The sequence below is a fragment of the Oncorhynchus masou genome, chromosome 24, assembly GCF_036934945.1.
Source record: "Oncorhynchus masou masou isolate Uvic2021 chromosome 24, UVic_Omas_1.1, whole genome shotgun sequence".
Lineage (NCBI taxonomy): Eukaryota > Metazoa > Chordata > Actinopteri > Salmoniformes > Salmonidae > Oncorhynchus > Oncorhynchus masou.
The window spans coordinates 101,917,228-101,938,965 of NC_088235.1; the positions used below are offsets into that span (position 1 = coordinate 101,917,228).

General features: G+C 47.9%; 1 protein-coding gene across 1 annotated transcript in view; it reads right to left on the reverse strand.

Annotated features, from left to right (window-relative positions):
* The window catches only part of sgip1a (SH3GL interacting endocytic adaptor 1a), a 159,056-nt gene that overhangs the window by 16,953 nt on the left and 120,365 nt on the right, over nucleotides 1-21,738 (reverse strand). Inside the window, 9 exon segments of the mRNA XM_064932988.1 lie at nucleotides 1,235-1,294; nucleotides 3,588-3,647; nucleotides 4,915-5,044; nucleotides 5,302-5,438; nucleotides 10,422-10,848; nucleotides 10,850-11,742; nucleotides 12,036-12,110; nucleotides 12,541-12,645; nucleotides 17,737-17,975. Of these exon segments, the coding sequence (XP_064789060.1) occupies nucleotides 1,235-1,294; nucleotides 3,588-3,647; nucleotides 4,915-5,044; nucleotides 5,302-5,438; nucleotides 10,422-10,848; nucleotides 10,850-11,742; nucleotides 12,036-12,110; nucleotides 12,541-12,645; nucleotides 17,737-17,975 (2,126 nt within the window).

The window sequence follows — 21,738 nt, forward strand, 5'->3', positions numbered from 1 at the left end:
AGAAGACTGACAGAAATAAAGAATGAAAAATTGTTTTACAAAGAGAGAGAGAGATGACATGCGTATTCCAGACATACTGTTGATGCTGAGTCATTGTGACAAAATCAGAGAGAGAGATCAATATCCAAACCCAAAAGACCAAAGAGAGTGAGTCCACACAAAAAAGAAAATGACAAATACAGAGATTAGTAAAGTACATGAAGAACGATCAATGATCAGGAGGCTGAAGAAATTTGGCTTGTCACCTAAAACCCTCACAACTTTTACAGATGCACAATTGAGGGCATCCTGTCGGGCTGTATCACCACCTGGTACGGCAACTGCACCGCCCACAACCGCAGGGCTCTCCAGAGGGCGGTCTGCACAAAGTAACACCGGGGGCAAACTACCTGCCCTCCAGGACACCAACAGCACCCAATGTCACAGGAAGGCCAAAAAGATCATCAAGGACAGCAACCACCCGAGCCACTGCCTGTCCACACCTCTATCATCCAGAAGGTGAGGTCAGTACAGGTGCATTAAAGCTGGGACCGAGAGACTAAAAAACAGCTTCTATCTCAAGGCAATCAGACTGTTAAACAGCCATCACTAGCGCAGAGGCTGCTGCCTACATACACACTTGAAATCATTGGCCACTTTAATAAATGGATCACTCGTTACTTTAATAATGCCACTTTAATAATGTTTACATATCATACTCATCTCATATGTACAGTGTATACTGTATTCTATATTATCTATTGCATCGTAGCCTATGCCACTATGTCATTGCTCCATATATTTATATTTATATATTCTTATTCCATTCCCTTCCATTAGGTATTTTTTGTGGAATTGTTAGATATTGCTGCACTGTCGGAACTAGAAGAACAAGCATTTCGCTACACTTGCAATAACATCTGCTAACCATGTGTATGTGACCAATAAAATTTGATTTGATTTGATTATCTTTTAGGAAACGGCAGACTTGTGGACACCGAATGTGAAATGAGAACGAATGACGACGAGAGGAGGAGTGTGAGGAATAAGACAAGAGGGCTGGATGTAGAGGGGCTCAGCAGTTCGTTTGGAGGGAGTGAGATGTGGCCATGACTGAAGGAGTGAGAGGAGTTAGTGGAGGGGGAGGAGATAAAGGAGGGGGGAGGAGTTAGAGGAGAAGCTTGCACAGATGAGGCCTGGGTGACCCCGGGTGAGTGTGTGCACTGCAGTTAGCCGTTGTGCAGACACAACTTACCTTCAAAGGTTAAATAAAACTTCCCTCTGTCAAACCAAACCAGGGAAGGCTGGTCATTCTCTGTGGTGGGGCAGGGAGGAGGGAGAGTGGGTGAGGAGGGTGGGTGAGAGGAGGAGGAAGAGAGAAGGACAGTAGCATGAGTCACATGGCAGGTCCATCACACAACACAGTGAGGTGAGGTGGGGTAAAGAGGGGTGCATGGCACAGCAAGCCAAAACACCAGGACAGGACAGGAACAAATTGTGCGTGACCCTGTGTGTTTGTGGGTCATTTCACACTATAGTCCAACCCGAACATTACTGTGCAGGCTGTGTCATATTCTTTCCACATTGTCCTTTCCAGCATGGTTCCAGGAAGCAACTGGACACGCCAGATAAGCTTAGTACAGCTTGGCTTATGAGTGTGAAACGGTCACGTGTGGGTGCATGGGAGGGAGTTGGAGGTTGGACCAGGTGAAGTTAGGTATCTGTTGGTGGATGGTGGGTGTTGAGTCTCTTGGAGCATGGAGAGAAAAAGCCAAGCCTGCAGGAGGACTGACTGGGAATGACACCCATCATACAATACTCATCTACACACTGCTATAGAAAACATTAATTACCATTACTTGAATCCTTTTAAATCACATCCTCCTGTCCTAATGCTAATATTCTAACGGTTTTTGTGCCATGCTTTGTATTTCAATACAGATGGAGCCTGGCTGTTGGACTGTCTGTGGACCACAGAAGGAGTAGCTGCTGCTTCTGCAAAAGCAAATGGGGATCCAAATAAATAAACAAATCAACCTGATGACATACACCAGGGGGCAGTCATGAGGGTAAAACCATTGGTGGAGGAGGGTAGTTGGTCGAAGGGATCAGTGTTCAGGTGCGACTGCTTAGGGGGTGATTGGGGCCTTTGGGCATAGTGAATAGATGGCTGGAGTTGATGGATTGAGTGAAGGATGACTGTGGGTGAAGACACTAGAGAATAGTGGGCAGGTGTTCTGATGGGGGTGGTTAGTGAAGTGGAGCAGAGTGGAGAAACATGTTCCCATGGGGTGGACTGAGAGAGAAGAGGCGATCTGGGACAGAGGGAGGGGGGTAGATGGGGGTCAGGGTGAGAAATTTGGAAGCTGTCTGTCTGACTGTCTGTCTGCCTGTCTGTCTGCCTGTCTGCCTGTGTGCTGTCTGCCTGAGTGTTGAGGAGAAGGTGGCACAATATTTACCAACTGGCTGGAGACACTCATTTTCCTTCCAGACTTCAAAAGATGATCTGTCTGTATCACTGTGTGTGTGTGTGTGTGTGTGTGTGTGTGCGTGCGTGCGTGCGTGTGTGCGTGTGTGCATGTGTGTGTAGCTCAACACCAACTATTTAAAATAGGCTGCTACAATCATGCAGTTTAGCAGACTTAAGGACCATGCAGATGCCTGGGAGCGGGAGCGAAGGATGATTGTATGGCTGGCCGGCTTTATGGAGAGCACATGGACGCAGCTGCAGGGAACAGCATGACTTTTTCTACAAAAGTGCAGAGGTAAAGATGGCTGTAGTAGATCACTTTAGATAGGTAACTGCTGTTTGACTTGTGCTGAGCTGGTGAGTAGCAGCTCATTCTTGTAGAATGTTAAGTGTTCTATTGACTGAAGTGAATGAAGCTACAGCAACAAGGTGATAATGGCTGGAGGAAATGTTGCTTGTTTTTGCTGTTCTCCAAATTGCATTAGAGAGTTTTTAAATTGTGTAGAAATGCAGCAAATTAGCTTCAATTCCTTGGAGGAAAACCTGTCTGAAACGACGTCCCGGAGTGTTTGTGTGTCTGGATCTCGATGCCACCGAAGCTCTTCAGACAGACTACACTCTTAATACACATGGACACACACAACACTGCAGACTGCAGAGTAACAGCATGCTTGAAAACACACTGCTCTCCATACAGTACACACACAATGACTATCATAGAAAACAGGGACGTTGCTGTGGTGAGGGCAGGACAGTCAAAGATGCCGGTTTTCAGAAGCTGAAAAAGAGATGCATGGCATTTCAGCTTCCTGAAAAAAGTATCCTTGTGATACTTTGATGTGAGAGTATGTGAGTGAGAGAGGTGAGAGAGGTGTTCCACCATTTATCAAGGTGAAAAAAGGAAAAGGTAATCTGTGGCGTACTCCAATATCTCAGTTCAACATCTACTCCCCTCACAGGATGGCTGCCATCCATTCTGAGACGGCTTGACAAAATCAAACAACGCAAGAACATTCTCATGGATGGATGACGTATGACATCATCATGGGTAAATAGGCAACACCGGACCCCTTCCAGGTCCCAGCCCCAGCCCCTTCCTCTCAGATAGCCCCCTCCCTTCATCCACACTATACTGTACCTGCCAGAGAATCAAAAGGCCTCCCAAATGTAGGCAGTTTGTCTACAAATGCATCATCTTCTGACATCACGTCAAGCGACAGCCCAAAAGGAAAAGGGACAAAGACAAGAAGAAAAACAAAAGAAAAAGAACGCATATCAAAACAAAGGAGAAATCTAACTGAAGAACAAAACCATGTAAGAAACAATGGTGACACTTAAAAACGTACAGTGTCAAAGTATGGAGGGCATGTTGTGAACTCAAATATTATGGCTGGAGGACAAATGTTGAGGAAAAAAATCAACGGGATGCGAAACACACGGTATGATCAGCACTTCAATTGTGGGCTCTCCGCTCGCTAAGCCTATTTTCTACTGTTCTCCTTAATTATCTAACGAAAATATGACGCATGCATATTGCTTTGTGTATCTAACAAAAACAGTGAATATTTACAATGTTGCTCTTTAGGTTTAATAACATATGTTCCTTAGGAGGGCCTGTATTGTGTTGTAATATATATATATATATATTTTTTTTTACCTTTATTTTACCAGGCAAGTCAGTTAAGAACAAATTCTTATTTTCAATGATGGCCTAGGAACAGTGGGTTAACTGCCTGTTCAGTGGCAGAACGACAGATTTTGTACCTTGTCAGCTCGGGGATTTGAACTCGCAACCTTTCAGTTACTAGTCCAATGCTCTAACCACTAGGCTACACTGCCGCCCCAATATACTGTACTGTAGGTTCCTTTTCCCCTGAGTGAATGGATACAGTATATTTAACCATTACATTATGACTTATTAGGCATTTCTATTCTTGAAAATCTTGAAAATCCTATACCACATTCACAGAAATGCAGTGTAATACATTGAGTGAATACTGTACTCGAGCAGATATACACTGAGTGTACAAAACATTAAGAACACCTTCGGGCACCCCCTTTGCCCTCAGAACAGCCTCAATTTGTCGGGAATGGACTCTACAAGGTGTTGAAAGTGTTCAACAGGGATGCTGGACCATGTTGACTCCAATGCTTCCCACAGTTGTGTCAAGTTGGCTGGATGTCTTTTGGGTGGTGGACCATTGTTGATACACACGGGAAACTGTGTGAAAAACCTGCAGTGTTGCAGTTGTTGACACACTCAAACCAGTGCGCATGGCACATACTACGATACCCCGTTGAACGGAATTTAAATGGATGCGGCCATCTAGGTAGGAGACATTGACCAAACCACACAGACAACACAGCACAGACTACCACAGTAGCACAACTAACCACACTAGCTCAGATAGTGATAGGAGATGATGGTGTACACACACCTGACACAGAAAGGGTGAGATTTTTACCGACGGTGGGGGTGGTGGCTGCACTCAGGGAGTTGTTGGAGGAGATAGAGGAAGTGCTCTCGGCCCGGGCCAGGGGGGCAATGAAAGGCGGGCTGGACGAGTGACTGCCTGGGGGACTGAAGGGCCGGCTCTGGGGGGACAGAAAGAGAGAGAGAGAGATTTACTAGTATCACTGTTTTTATGTTCAGACACCCTCACAGTTCAGCATACATTTTTGGGGGCTAAAAGTGAAACAATAAAAAATTGAAAGTACAGATATCTCAAGATATGGAGGTACCATACAGTATAAACATCTTAAGAGGGGGAGTGTGCTTTTTGAGGCGGGATTTGAGCTGTTGTTGTTTCTGTTTAAGTACAGTGTAAATAGAGATGGACGATATCACATACCATGTCCCCCTTGCTGAGTTTCCCAGGGGGCAATTTGGGTCGTGAGGTGGGGCGTGGAGGGGGAGGGGGAGGGGGAGGGCGGCTGAAAACCGCTGATGGAGCTGACGGTGTAGCAGGACGAGTCGGAGAGGATGCTCCTGTATAGGGACAAGAAGACATCTGGGTTACAACATCATGACATCACTATCCAGAGAGTTAGAACATCATGACATCACTGTCCAGAGAGTTAGAACATCATGACATCACTGTCCAGAGAGTTAGAACATCATGACATCCCTGTCCAGAGAGTTAGAACATCATGACATCACTGTCCAGAGAGTTAGAACATCATGACATCACTGTCCAGAGAGTTAGAACATCATGACATCACCGTCCAGAGAGTTAGAACATCATGACATCACCGTCCAGAGAGTTAGAACATCATGACATCACCGTCCAGAGAGTTAGAACATCATGACATCACTGTCCAGAGAGTTAGAACATCATGACAATATCCCCCAGAGAGTTAGAACATCATGACATTTACATTTACATTTAAGTCATCATGACATCACTGTCCAGAGACTTAGAAATTGGTGATTCATGACATCATCCCCCAGCCAGTTTAAATATCATGACATCTAAATCATTTAGAGGGGGGATGAGAACATTGGTTTATCATCACTGTCCAGAAGAGGTGGGGTTTCAGGTGTCATCAAGGTGGTGATTGATCACTGTCCTGGCGTTGTGAACATTTGTTCAATCTGGGAGGGCTTTGAACATGTAAACAAAAAACTGGGCAGAGCAGGGAACATGTACCACATCTGGAATAATGATTGGTTAACTCAGTGGTAGGGAGGAAAGAATTCCAGTGAAACACAACACACACCAGCCCCATGGTTGCCTGTTCAGTGTTCAGTGTGAATTTTGATACAGTGCTATTTGGGTTGTTAACTGGATTTGTCCCACTGTACTTGCCTTTTAATTTAAAAAATGGTATGTCTGACATTTGACTACATTGTTAGGATCCAGTGGACATAAGCATTTCGGGGTGCACCACTATAAACCTGGGAAGGTGTGTACACCAATAAACTTTGATTTGACTGGATGATTTATTGGGGGACTAATGGCCCAGGCAGTGGGACAAGCCATTCAGCGGGCAGTAATTTCCAGACATCCTGACAAGTGCCTGGATTAGGACCTGCGCCGCTTCTGTGTGAGGCAGGATGTTGTAGAGCATCCTGTCCCCACCGCCTTGTGTTAGTTGAGAACGACAGGGTGTTGTCCAGGATCACGCCAAGGTTCTTAGCGCTCTGGGAGGAGGACACAATGGAGTTGTCAACCGTGATGGCGAGATCATGGAAACCTTCCCCGGGAGGAAGAGCAGCTCCTTTGCCGAGGTTCAGCTTGAGGTGGTGATCCGTCATCCACACTGATATGTCTACCAGACATGCAGATATAACAGAGTTTGTGATAATGGTCATCAGAAGGGGGAAAGGAGAAGATTAATGTGTGTCGTCTGCATAGGCCTCTTAGGAGAGACTCATGGCTGGACTGTTATTCATATGTTTAATCATTTCATAATTAATAAACATTATTTAAAAGAAGACGCCAAACATCCAGTGTTTTTCCTCGTCAAATGGTTTAGCTATATTTCAGCAAGACTGGCCCGCTCATTAGGCAGGATTAGGCGTCCGCCTCTGCTGGCAAATTGATGAGGACCAAGATGCACCTCCAACAACAAATATAAAACCTCAGAATTCTGCCCAAAAACAATGATAATTTCTCTCAAACAGTGGCATATAGGCATTTTAGGTGAGCGCTGATGCTACCCTGCTTTAGCAGTGCGGAGCGCACTCCGTGATACAGAGAAGAGCAGTCTCAGTTGAATGACTAGTCTTGAAACCTGACTGATTTGGATCAAGAAGGTCATTCTGAATATTTATCTAGTCTGTTCCCAGAGCTGGCTGTTGGAGAGACATCGCTTCAGCACTTCCAGAGTTTCTGGAGAGAAATATAAATCATGAAGGATACTGTGTTGTAGTATTGACATCCTTGAGGGATTTGCCAGGTTTTTTCAGGCATCAAACATAAAGTTAAAACTGACATTTTTGTCCAGAATCAACAAGAAGTTAGACACATCATGAATCACCGTGGAGTTAGAACATTTATGACATATTTCAAAGTTTTTTAAACAAATCAAAACCTGAAAAAGTTAGAACATCAAAACATCAGCCCCCCAATACTTAGAACATCATGACATCACTGTCCAGAGAGTTAGAACATCATGACAATATCCCCCAGAGAGTTAGAACATCATGACATCACAGTCCAGAGAGTTAGAACATCATGACATCACTGTCCAGAGAGTTAGAACATCATGACATCACTGTCCAGAGAGTTATAACATTACAATCTGACGAGATTCTTTGAACATGTAAACAAAAAACTGACCAGACGACAGAGTCAAGAACATCTACTACATTCTGGAATAATGATTGGTTAACCTGGTTTCCTGTTTCCAAAACTTTATTTTGATTTTGCTTTATGTTTTGGAAAGAATTCTCAGGTCTTTTGCAGACTCCATCCCCATGGTTGCCTTCCAGTGTTCAGTGTGAATTTTGATCCATCCATTTCCCATGTTAACTGCCAAAAAGTCCCACTTTTGCCTTTTAATTTAAAAAATGGTATGTCTGACATTTGACTACATTGTTAGGATCTAGGAACATAAGCATTTCGGTGCACCACTATAACACCTGTTAAACTGTGTACGCAACCAATAAACTTTGATTTGACTTGGGCCAGTCCATTTATTGGGGGACTATGTTCCCACAGTGGGACAAGACATTCCGGGCCAGAATTTCCACTCATCCTGAGCTGTAGATCTCTGCAGTTCATCCAGAGATCATGTCCCAGCTGTGGCTTCATCTCTGATCAGTTTCTCCTTCCCTTTGTGTTAAACTAAACAAACGGTCCTTGTCCTCATCATGGTCATGTATACTCACTTCCATTTCAATACTATATAACAGAGTTTGTGATAATTAAAGTAAAGAAGATTTTTTGTATAAATGACTGTAAACTTCTTCCTGCAGGCCTCTTAGTGGCCTCCTGGCTGGACTGTTATTCATATGTTTAATCATTTCATAATTAATAAACATTATTTAAAAGAAGACCTCTGAACATCCAGTGTTTTTGCATTTTCAAATGGTTTAGCTTATTTCAGCAAGACTGGCCCGCTCATTAGGCAGGATTATCCGCCTCATTGGCAAATTTGAGGACAAGATGCATCTCCAACAACAAATATAAAACCTCTGGAGAAGTTTGCTGCACTGAAAAAAAGGGGCAATGATAATTTTGCACGCCCAATTTTTCAGTTTTTGATTTGTTAAAAAAGTTAGAAATATCCAATAAATGTCGTTCCACTTCATGATTGTGACCCACTTGTTGTTGATTCTTCACAAAAAAATACAGTTTTATATCTTTATGTTTGAAGCCTGAAATGTGGCAAAATTTCGCAAAGTTCAAGGAGGCCAAATACTTTCGCAAGGCACTGTATAGTATATGGTAGAAATAGTACAGTATGTGGCCTTTCTGTAGATTACAGACTGCAGATAAAATGGATGATAATGTAATGAGAAGGAAACGTTTTACATCATGCAGGTTTCTCCGATCAAATAACCTAAATTGCGCCGAATCAAATAAAAAAATGTGTAGACATGCTAACAACCTAAAAACCTAAATCCTAAAAACAGGACAGGTCCAGGTAAAACATACATGTCTAGAATATGATGTATTTCAACTTTCCTTCATAGTTTAAATTGAACCTAACTTCAACGTCTGGAAAATACATATTTTATATGTCTTTTCAACAACATTTTGCTTACTGGAACTATTCTAGTTCTGCGGGGGGAGTCACTTTTTTTGTCTCACCTAGGGTGGCAGATCAGCCTGGACCGCCCCTGTATTTCAGTTTTCGTGTGATATATATAAAGTGTAATATTGGGATGCAAACACAAAATGTAATACATTTCAACTCTATATCTGACATGGTACAGGTTTCTTCTTTTTTCAAGCCCATAATTATCTACATGAGGTGTATACCTTTGTTGAAAAGTAGATTTGTTTAAGACCAAGAAACACTCTGTGTGACCCGTATTTAGCCCCCTGCCGTAAAGGTTAAATTGACAGGGAGAAATGGGTTCATTGGCTGAGAGTTCTCAACCCAATTCTTACTGATAACACACACACACACACATAGCCACACACACACATAGCCACACACACACATAGCCACAAACACACACAGCCACAAACACACAGCCACAAACACACAGCCACAAACACATAGCCACACACACACACACACACAAACACATAGCCACACACACACTCACACTCACACACTCACACTCACACACACACTCACACACACACACACTCACACAAACACATAGCCACACACACACTCACACTCACACTCACACTCACACTCACACTCACACAGCCACACACACTCACACCCCCCCACACACAGCCACACACACACACACAGCCCCCCCACACACACACAGCCCCCCCCCCCACACACACAGCCCCCCCCCCCCCACACACACACACACAGCCACACAAAGACACACACACGCACACACAGCCACACAAAGACACACACACGCACACAAACACACACACACGCACACAAACACACACACACAGCCTCAATGTGATATACTGTTTTGTAAGACAAGCTGACATCTAAACAAGAGCAGGCAGGGTTTCTGTACAGTACCTCCACAGCTCATCTACAGTATGTAATGTGTTTAACTTTGACAATTGTGATATGGGAGTCAGTCATCATTAATCTAGCAACATTAAAGAATGTAATGACGATATCTCCTATTCACAGTAGATTTCAATGAGCCGCTCCAGGCAAAGAGCAAACCACACCAATCTAATTATTGCCTTAAATAGATAGTCAGTTAAGAACCAACTCTTTATTTACAATGACAACCTATCAAGTATGTGCTTACACTAGCTAACTGCATGATACAGCAGAACATCTCTACAACACAGACAGACTGATTTTGACAGAGGTCAAGTGGGTTTTTCTGTTATGGATGAGTGTGACGCTTGGGGGTACTCACCACTACTCATGCCCCCTGTCGTGGGTCCTGGCAAGGACACAACTGCCCTGTACGTAGGGGGTGGAGGTGGGGGAGGCACAGCACGGGACACCTGGCCAACATCTTTGGGCGAGGCGGCGGTTTCAACAAGGCCCTCGTTCGATGGGGCAGGTGGGACAGGCGGAGCTGCCCCTTCAGGACTCTTCTGTTCCTCCTCGACAAAGACAAGGGGTGGGGGGATGGTGCGTGAGGGCTCGTCCACAATGGCAGGGCCAGGGGGGCTTGTGGGGGAGACAGGTGTTCTTGCCTTGGGAGGAGAGGGGACCACAGGAGGGACAGGGGCAACGCTGGGGGGGGAAGGGACAGGGAGAACAGGGGCAACGCTGGGGGGTGAAGGGACAGGGAGAACAGGGGCAACGCTGGGGGTGAATGGACAGGGAGAACAGGAGCAACGCTGGGGGTGAAGGGACAGGGAGAACAGGGGCAACGCTGGGGGGTGAATGGACAGGGAGAACAGGGGCAACACTGGGGGGTGAATGGACAGGGAGAACAGGGGCAACGCTGGGGGGTGAATGGACAGGGAGAACAGGGGCAACACTGGGGGGTGAAGGGACAGGGAGAACAGGGGCAACACTGGGGGGTGAAGGGATAGGGAGAACAGGGGCAACACTGGGGGGTGAAGGGACAGGGAGAACAGGGGCAACGCTGGGGGGTGATTCAAGAGGGGGAACAATGGTGGATGGAGGAGTGGGGGGTGGTGTATAGCCCTTTGGCGGAAGTGGTGTGGGTAGGGGTGTAGGGTCTTCAGGCACGGGTGGGACTGTGGGTAGGCGGAGTGCTGGTTCCTCTGTAGGGGTTGCAGAGGTGAGTAAAGAAGAGACCAGTTCTTCCTGTGCGAGAGGGGAGGTGGGCAGAGGGGGGAGAGAGGGAGAAGGGTCTTCCGAAGGGAGAGGGGAGGTGGGCAGAGGGGGGAGAGAGGGAGAAGGGTCTTCCGAAGGGAGAGGGGAGGTGGGCAGAGGGGGGAGAGAGGGAGAAGGGTCTTCCGAAGGGAGAGGGGAGGTGGGCAGAGGGGGGAGAGAGGGAGAAGGGTCTTCCGAAGGGAGAGGGGTGGTGGGTACAGGATGGGCGGAGAGATCTTCTGGAGGGGCTAGGGACGTTGGTAGGGGCAGGGCTGGGTCCTTCGGAGGGGGCGGTCTTTCAGAGGCTGCCAATTCCTCGCTGAAGCAGACCCACTTGTCGGCAGACTCCTCGCCAAAGGCAGAGGGCTCCGCTGGGCCGAAAATGTTGTCCAGGTTTGGAATGGAGGTCTTCCTTCCTGAGCCTTCTGTCGATACTGGCAATTCTGACAGACAGTCATGTGCAGGGAGAGAGGATCATAACAGTTTGTATGAGAATGAGAGAGAGAGAGAGAGAGAGAGAGAGAGAGAGAGAGAGAGAGAGAGAGAGAGAGAGAGAGAGAGAGAGAGAGAGAGAGAGAGAGAGAGAGAGAGAGAGAGAGAGCAAATGCAAGAAAAAGAAAGCAATACAGAGAAATATTAATCATACAAAGAGGGGATGATTTGGAGATATATGAGGTGGAGGGAAGAAGGGAGGGAGGAGGGCTGGAGGAAGGGATCGAGGGATGAGGGGTCTTACCGGCAGCATCTGCAGAGGGGGAGCTGGTCGGAGGGGGGGAGGTCGGGACATTCTTGGGCGGAAGCGGAGGCGGAGCTGCAATGACATCAGTGCGGCCATGAACAGCATGGCACTATAAAGGGTGGCGCCATCTAGAGGCCCCTGGGGTTAGTGTCTGGCTACACCACACCAGCACAGAACAGGAAATACTATACAGCCCCATGCCATACACCACCATGCATATGGCACATAACCCACGGCAGATGCAGGGAGGAACAGGTGATTGAATCATAATGCTCAACATTAGTAAATCTACCCGGTCTAATTTAAACTCTATGGTATATGGATTTAATTATTTCTCAAACTAATAACGGATGAAATTAGTGCATTAGTACAGGCTGCAGAGGAAGAGAGAGTTAATGGCGTGTTCATTCGTGAGGGTGAGTTGGTTTATGAGGTGAGTGGATGGTTCCGTGCAGTCATTCCAGAGTCATTCCAGGAAGTGCAACATAAACAGAAAACATACTTCCTGTGGAGAAGGTTCTGGTGAAACAGAAGTCTGGGCTCAGTGACTCAGACTCAGGTAGAGGAGCACCCCACACGTCACACACCACCTGCTCAGATATTCCCACTACATTCAGAACAGACAGGGGACATAACATAGAGGAGGTTTCAGTATCATGAGCTAAATAAAAATACCTCAGGGGGACTTTAAATTGCTAAAAATAAAGACATGTTAGCATTAGCCTAAACATGTCAGGTCAAAAATAACCAAACACTGCTAAAAAAGAGACACTTCATCTATAACCATTACTTCAAAAGAGATGGATTTATTTTAATTTGAGTCCCTCAGAACAAAATGTATTTTCAAAAACTACCTGACTAAGAGGGAACAATAAAGAGATCATAGGAACTCTATCAGTTCCTCAGAACGGTTCCACTCCATTGAGAACGGGAGATACTACATGCAGGGACATTATCCACACAGTTCTATCTCTGAATGGACAGAGTGTTAAAAAGGAAAGGCTGCTGTACTGTATGTGTGTGGTGACATTAGCTATGCCTCAGCAGGTAGTTACATAACCAGCTAAGAGCTTCCCATCCCAGAGCCTGCAGAGCTAAATCCATCCACATGACATCACAGCAAACCAACAACGGAGGAATCAAATGTAACCTCATAGTGCTTAGTGCTCATAGTGCTCATAGTGCTCATAATGTTTAGTGTGCAAGACATAGTGGCAGTGTGTGCAGGTGACAGGAAAGAGGGACAGTGTCTTTAGAGGTGGGAGAGAGGCAGTGTAGGTAATTAAAAGCAGCCTTGTTGTAGTGGTAATTCTGGTACAGTGTCTTTAGTGTCACTGCCAGCCATAGTGGATCACAAGTCACAGAGTTGTTGCAGTGCTGAATCACAACCACACACACACGCTGAATCACAACCACACACACGCGCTCAATCACAACCACACACACACTCTGAATCACAACCACACACACACGCTGAATCACAACCACACACACACGCTCAATCACAACCACACACACACGCTCAATCACAACCACACGAACACGCTGAATCACAAGCACACACACACGCTGAATCACAACCACACACACACGCTCAATCACAACCACACGAACACACTGAATCACAACCACACACACACGCTCAATCATAACCACACACACACGCTCAATCACAACCACACACACACGCTCAATCACAACCACACACACACGCTCAATCACAACCACACACACACGCTCAATCACAACCACACACACACGCTCAATCACAACCACACACACACGCTGAATCACAACCACACACACACGCTGAATCACAACCACACACACACGCTCAATCACAACCACACACACACGCTCAATCACAACCACACACACACGCTCAATCACAACCACACACACACGCACAATCACAACCACACACACACGCTCAATCACAACCACACACACACGCTCAATCACAACCACACACACACGCTGAATCACAACAACACACACACGCTCAATCACAACCACACACACACGCTCAATCACAACCACACACACACGCTCAATCACAACCACACACTCACAACCACACACACACGCACAATCACAACCACACACACACGCTCAATCACAACCACACACACACGCTCAATCACAACCACACACACATGCTGAATCACAACCACACACACACGCTGAATCACAACCACACACACAAGCACAATCACAACCACACACACACGCTCAATCACAACCACACGCTGAATCACAACCACACACACATGCTCAATCACAACCACACACACACGCTGAATCACAACCATACACACACACGCACAATCACAACCACACACACACATGCTCAATCACAACCACACACACACGCTCAATCACAACCACACACACACAATCACAACCACACGAACACGTCACAACCACACACACACGCTGAATCACAACCACACACACACGCTGAATCACAACCACACACACACACACACGCTCAATCACAAACACACACACACATGCTCAATCACAACCACACACACATGCTCAATCACAACCACACACACACACACTCAATCACAACCACACGCTCAATCACAACCACACACACACGCTCAATCACAACCACACACACATGCTGAATCACAACCACACACACACGCTGAATCACAACCACACACACAAGCACAATCACAACCACACACACACGCTCAATCACAACCACACGCTGAATCACAACCACACACACATGCTGAATCACAACCACACACACACGCTGAATCACAACCATACACACACACGCACAATCACAACCACACACACACGCTCAATCACAACCACACACACACACTCAATCACAACCACACACACACGCTCAATCACAACCACACGAACACGCTGAATCACAACCACACACACACGCTGAATCACAACCACACACACACGCTGAATCACAACCACACACACACACACACGCTCAATCACAAACACACACACACATGCTCAATCACAACCGCACACACATGCTCAATCACAACCACACACACACAATCACAACCACACGCTCAATCACAACCACGCACACACACGCTGAATCACAACCACACACACACGCTCAATCACAACCACACACACACGTTCAATCACAACCACACACACACAATCACAACCACACACACACGCTCAATCATAACCAACCACACACACACAACCAAGCTGAATCAATCACAACCACATCACACACACACGCACAATCACAACCACACACACACGCTCAATCACAACCACACACACACGCTCAATCACAACCACACCCATACACTCAATCACAACCACACACACATGCTCAATCACAACCACACACACCACATATACACACACACACTCAATCACAACCCCACACACACGAACACACACCACATATACACACACATCAATCACAACCACGCTCAATCACAACCACACACACACACACACACCACATATACACACACACACGCTCAATCACAACCACACACACGAACACACACCACATATACGCACACATACGCTCAATCACAACAACACAGCACATATAAGCACACACACGCTCAATCACAACCACACACGAACACACACCACATATACGCACACATACGCTCAATCACAACCCCACACACACGAACACACACCACATATACGCACACATACACTCAATCACAACCCCACACACACGAACACACACCACATATACGCACACACACACTCAATCACAACCACACACACCACATATACACACACAGACACTCAATCACAACCACACACACACGCTCAATCACAACACACACACACGCTGAATCACAACCACACACACACGCTCAATCACAACCACACACACACGCTGAATCACAACCACACACACACGCACAATCACAACCACACACACACGCTCAATCACAACCACACACACACGCTCAATCACAACCACACCACACACACTCAATCACAACCACACACACACGCTCAATCACAACCACACACACACACTGAATCACAACCACACACACACGCACAATCACAACCACACACACACGCTCAATCAACCACACTCACATAATCACAACCACACACACACGCTCAATCACAACCACACGAACACGCTCAATCACAACCACACACACACGCTGAATCACACACACACACACACACGCTCAATCACAACCACACACACACGCTCAATCACAACCACACACACACGCTGAATCACAACCACACACACACTCAATCACAACCACACACACACGTTCAATCACAACCACACACACCACATCAATCACAACCACACACACGCTCAATCACAACCACACACACGCCCAATCACACACACACATCAATCACACACACACACGCTCAATCACAACACACGCACATCACACAACCACACACAATCACAACCACACACACCACATATACGCACAGACACGCTCAATCACAACCCCACACACAAACACACACCACATATACACACACACACGCTCAATCACAACCACGCTCAATCACAACCACACACACGAACACACACCACAGATACACACACACACACTCAATCACAACCACACACACACACAATCACATATACGCACACATACGCTCAATCACAACCACACACACCACATATACGCACAATCACAACCACACACACGAACACACACCACAATCGCACAACCAATCACAACCCCAAAGACATGAACACACACCACATATACCACACACACACTCAATCACAACCCACACACCACATATACACACACAGACACAATCACAACCCCACACACACACTGAATCACAACCACATACGCACACATACGCACAATCACAACCCCACAGACACGAACACAATCACATATACGCACACACACACTCAATCACAACACAACAACACACACACAGACACTCAATCACAACCCCACACACACATATACACTCAATCAACACCACACACACACGCTGAATCACAACCACACACACACACGCTCAATCACAACCACACACACACGCTCAATCACAACCACACACACACGCTGAATCACAACCACACACACACGCTGAATCACAATCACAACCACACAACCACACACACACGCACAATCACAACCACACACACACGCTCAATCACAACCACACACACAATCACAACCACGCACACACACGCTCAATCACAACCACACACACACACACAATCACAACCACACACACACACACTCAATCACAACCACACAATCACAACCACGCACACACATGCTCAATCACAACCACACACACACATTCAATCACAACCACACACACACCCTCAATCACAACCACACACACACGCTCAATCACAACCACACCCATACGCTCAATCACAACCACACACACACGCTCAATCACAACCACACACGCTCAATCACAACCACACACACCACATATACACACAGACACTCAATCACAACCCCACACACACGAACACACACCACATATACACACACACACGCTCAATCACAACCACGCGCTCAATCACAACCACACACACACGAACACACACCACATATACACACACACGCTCAATCAGAACCACACACACACGAACACACACCACATATACACACACACACATGCTCAATCACAACCACACACACTCAGAAAGAATGACAGTGACAAAGATAGATGTGGCAGAGAGTTGTACCTTCAGTTTTCTGCTCTCTGAAGGCTGTCTCCAGCGGAGGTCCAAATAAGGCTGTAGCGTCCTCTGGTACTGGTGCTGGTACTGGGGCTGGTACTGGGGCTGGTACTGGTGCTGGGGCTGGTACTGGTGCTGGGGCTGGTACTGGGGCTGGTACTGGGGCTGGTACTGGGGCTGGTACTGGGGCTGGTACTGGGGCTGGTTCCTTCTCTGGTAGTGGTACTACTGGGGATTTCTTACTTCTGGGAAGGAGATAGAGAGCATGACAGACAGGGTAAGTAGGCTGTAGAATGGTCTGGTACGACTGAGGGAGTGGAGGGAGATAAGAAGTGACAGACAGGGTTAGTCAGACCATCACAGAGACTATCACAGACACGCTTCAGTCGGCTCACTCAACACAGGGAGATGGGACAGGGACAGCAGGGTGAGTCAAATCATCACACTAACACAGAGACTTCCACAGACACTTCAGTCACCTCACTACAACAGGAGACGTATTCATGTCACGAGGGAAGAAAGGGGATGTATCAGTCTTTAACTCCTCCCGTTACTAAATCAGTGATTGTTGAGTAGTCATGAGATTGAAAGTCAGAGGTTAATGAAATGCCGATATGATTTTTTATTGGTCACATTTTCGAACTTACTGCTACACTGCCCTTCCCTGTGCAGTTAAAAAGTAAGACAAATATTTGCTAAAAAAGGAAATAGTTACACAATAAAAATCAATAACAAGGTTATATACAAGAAGTAACAACCTGCCCTGGGGCTTGACCCTGTCCCAGGTCAGTTCTCCAGACCATTTCCGAGAGACCTTCTCCCATTACCTCACCTCGCTCATCAACTCATCCCTGACCGCTGGACAGTCCCTTCCGGGGTTGGGGCAAGGGGAGGGTGTGGGCGTTGCACCCCTTGAAAAAAACAGTGATGTACCTGGGGATTGGGGCGATCCCTCCGATGTCAACAATACAGACAGACAGTATCCCTGGGGGTTGGGGCATTGGGGAGGGGTTGGGCGTCTCTCAAAACTCTTGAACAGTGATGTCCTGGGGGTGGGGCAGCTCTCCCGCTGACAGATCAGAATGGGACAGACAGTCAGGTGCCTGGGGGTTCAACTGGGGAGGGGTGTGGGCTCTGATCAGATGAAAAGGGGACAGACAGTGATGTAACCTGGGGGTTGGGGCATTGGGGAGGGTGTGGGCTGCCTTCGACAGATGAAAAGGGGACAGACAGTGATGTCCACCCTCTCCGGTTGGGCATTGGGGTGGGCCCACGCTGTGGATTGCGTCCTACCTGACAGATGAAACCAGGGGACAGACAGTGATGTCTCCTGGGGATTGGGGCACTGGTGTCCCCAGACAGTGATGTGCCTGGGGGTTGGGGCTAGGGAGGAGGTGTGGGCCCTCTGAAATTCTCGACAGACACCAAGTGCCTGGGGGTCTGTCATAACCTCAGGAGTGTGGTCTCTCCTATCAGATGAAAAGGGGACAGACAGTGATGTTCCTGGGGGTTGGGGCATTGGGGACCAGGTGGCGAATGCATCTCTGCATGTCTGGCAGATGAAAAGGGGACAGACAGTGATGTGAACCTGGGGGTTGGGGCATTCCTCCCGGGGGTGGGACTGCCCGATGAAAAGGGGACAGACAGTGATCTCATTGGGGAGGGGTGTGGGCCATGAAAAGGGGACAGACAGTGATGTGCCTGGGGCTGGGGCATTGGGGATCCAGATGAAAAGGGGACAACACCCTGGGGGTTGGGGCATTGGGGAGGGGTGTCTCAACCAACACAGACAGTGATGTGCCTGGGGTTCATGCATTACAACATCCGCAGAGTGTGGGCCTGCCTCACAGATGAAAAGGGCAGACAGTGTCCTAATCCAGGGCATTGTCATCTCCCGTCTGGATTACTGCAGACAGTGCTGTTGGCTGGGCTCCCTGTATGTTGGGGCAGACAGTTGGGAGGGGTGTGGGCGTAGCTGACAGATGAAAAGGGGACAGACAGTCATGTACCTGGGGGTTGGGGCATTGGGGAGGAGTGTGGTGTTCAACAGATGAAAAGGGGACAGACAGTGATGTCACCTGGGGGTTCCGCTTCTCCACTGGCTTCCAGTTGAAAAGGGGATCCGCTACAAGACCATGGTGCTTGCCTATGGAGCTGTGGGCGTAGGGATGAAAAGGGGACAGACAGTGATGTCCAGGGGGTTGGGGCATTGATCAGGCCCTACACCCATGAAAAGGGCACAGACAGTGATGCCTGGGGGTTGGGGCATTGGGGACCACTGAGGAAGTGACAGATGAAAAGGGGACAGACAGTGATGAACCTGGGGGTTGGGGCAATGGGGGAACAAACTCCCTCACAGATGAAAGGACAGACAGTGAGTCAATCACCACCTTCCGGAGACACCTGAAACCCCACAGACAGTGATGTACCTAGGGGTTGGGGCATTGGGGAGGGTGTGGGCTCACCCCCCTTAAATGATTTAGGGGCACATTGTAAAATGGCTGTTCCACTGGATGTCAGAAGGTGAATTCACCAATTTGTAAGTCGCATTGGATAAGGCGTCTGCTGAAGATGAAAAGGGGACAGACATGTAATGTGCCTGGGGGTTTCATGTCACGAGGGGTGTGGGCGATGTGACAGATGAAAACGGGACAAACAGTGATTGTTGGGGGTTGGGGCATTGGGGAGAGGTTAATGAAAGTGCTGACAGATGAAAATTGGACACATTTTTGGGGCAACTTACAGTGACGAGCCTGGGGGTTGGGGCATTGGGGAAAAAGTAAGACAAATATTTGCTAAATGAAAAGGGGACAGACACAATGAAAACAATAACAAGGTTATATACAAGAAAAGGGGACAGACAGTGATGAACCTGAGGGGTGGGGCATTGGGGGAGTCTGTGACAGATGAAAAGGGGACAGACAGTGATGAACCTGGGGGTTGGGGCATTGGGGAGGGGTGTGGGCGTAGCTGACAGATGAAAAGGGGACAGACAGTGATGTACCTGGGGATTGGGGCATTGGGGAGGGGTGTGGGCGTAGCTGACAGATGAAAAGGGGACAGACAGTGATGAACCTGGGGGTTGGGGCATTGGGGAGGGGTGTGGGCGTAGCTGACAGATGAAAAGGGGACAGACAGTGATGAACCTGGGGGTTGGGGCATTGGGGAGGGGTGTGGGCGTAGCTGACAGATGAAAAGGGGACAGACAGTGATGAACCTGGGGGTTGGGGCATTGGGGAGGGGGTGTGGGCGTAGCTGACAGATGAAAAGGGGACAGACAGTGTTGTGCCTGGGGGTTGGGGCATTGGGGAGGGGTGTGGGCGTAGCTGACAGATGAAAAGGGGACAGACAGTGATGTACCTGGGGGTTGGGGCATTGGGGAGGGGTGTGGGCGTAGCTGACAGATGAAAAGGGGACAGACAGTGATGAACCTGGGGGTTGGGGCATTGGGGAGGGGTGTGGGTGTAGCTGACAGATGAAAAGGGGACAGACAGTGATGAACCTGGGGGTTGGGGCATTGGGGAGGGGTGTGGGCGTAGCTGACAGATGAAAAGGGGACAGACAGTGATGTGCCTGGGGGTTGGGGCATTGGGGAGGGGTGTGGGCGTAGCTGACAGATGAAAAGGGGACAGACAGTGATGTGCCTGGGGGTTGGGGCATTGGGGAGGGGTGTGGGCGTAGCTGACAGATGAAAAGGGGACAGACAGTGATGTACCTGGGGGTTGGGGCATTGGGGAGGGGTGTGGGCGTAGCTGACAGATGAAAAGGGGACAGACAGTGATGAACCTGGGGGTTGGGGCATTGGGGAGGGGTGTGGGCGTAGCTGACAGATGAAAAGGGGACAGACAGTGATGTACCTGGGGGTTGGGGCATTGGGGAGGGGTGTGGGCGTAGCTGACAGATGAAAAGGGGACAGACAGTGATGTGCCTGGGGGTTGGGGCATTGGGGAGGGGTGTGGGCGTAGCTGACAGATGAAAAGGGGACAGACAGTGATGAACCTGGGGGTT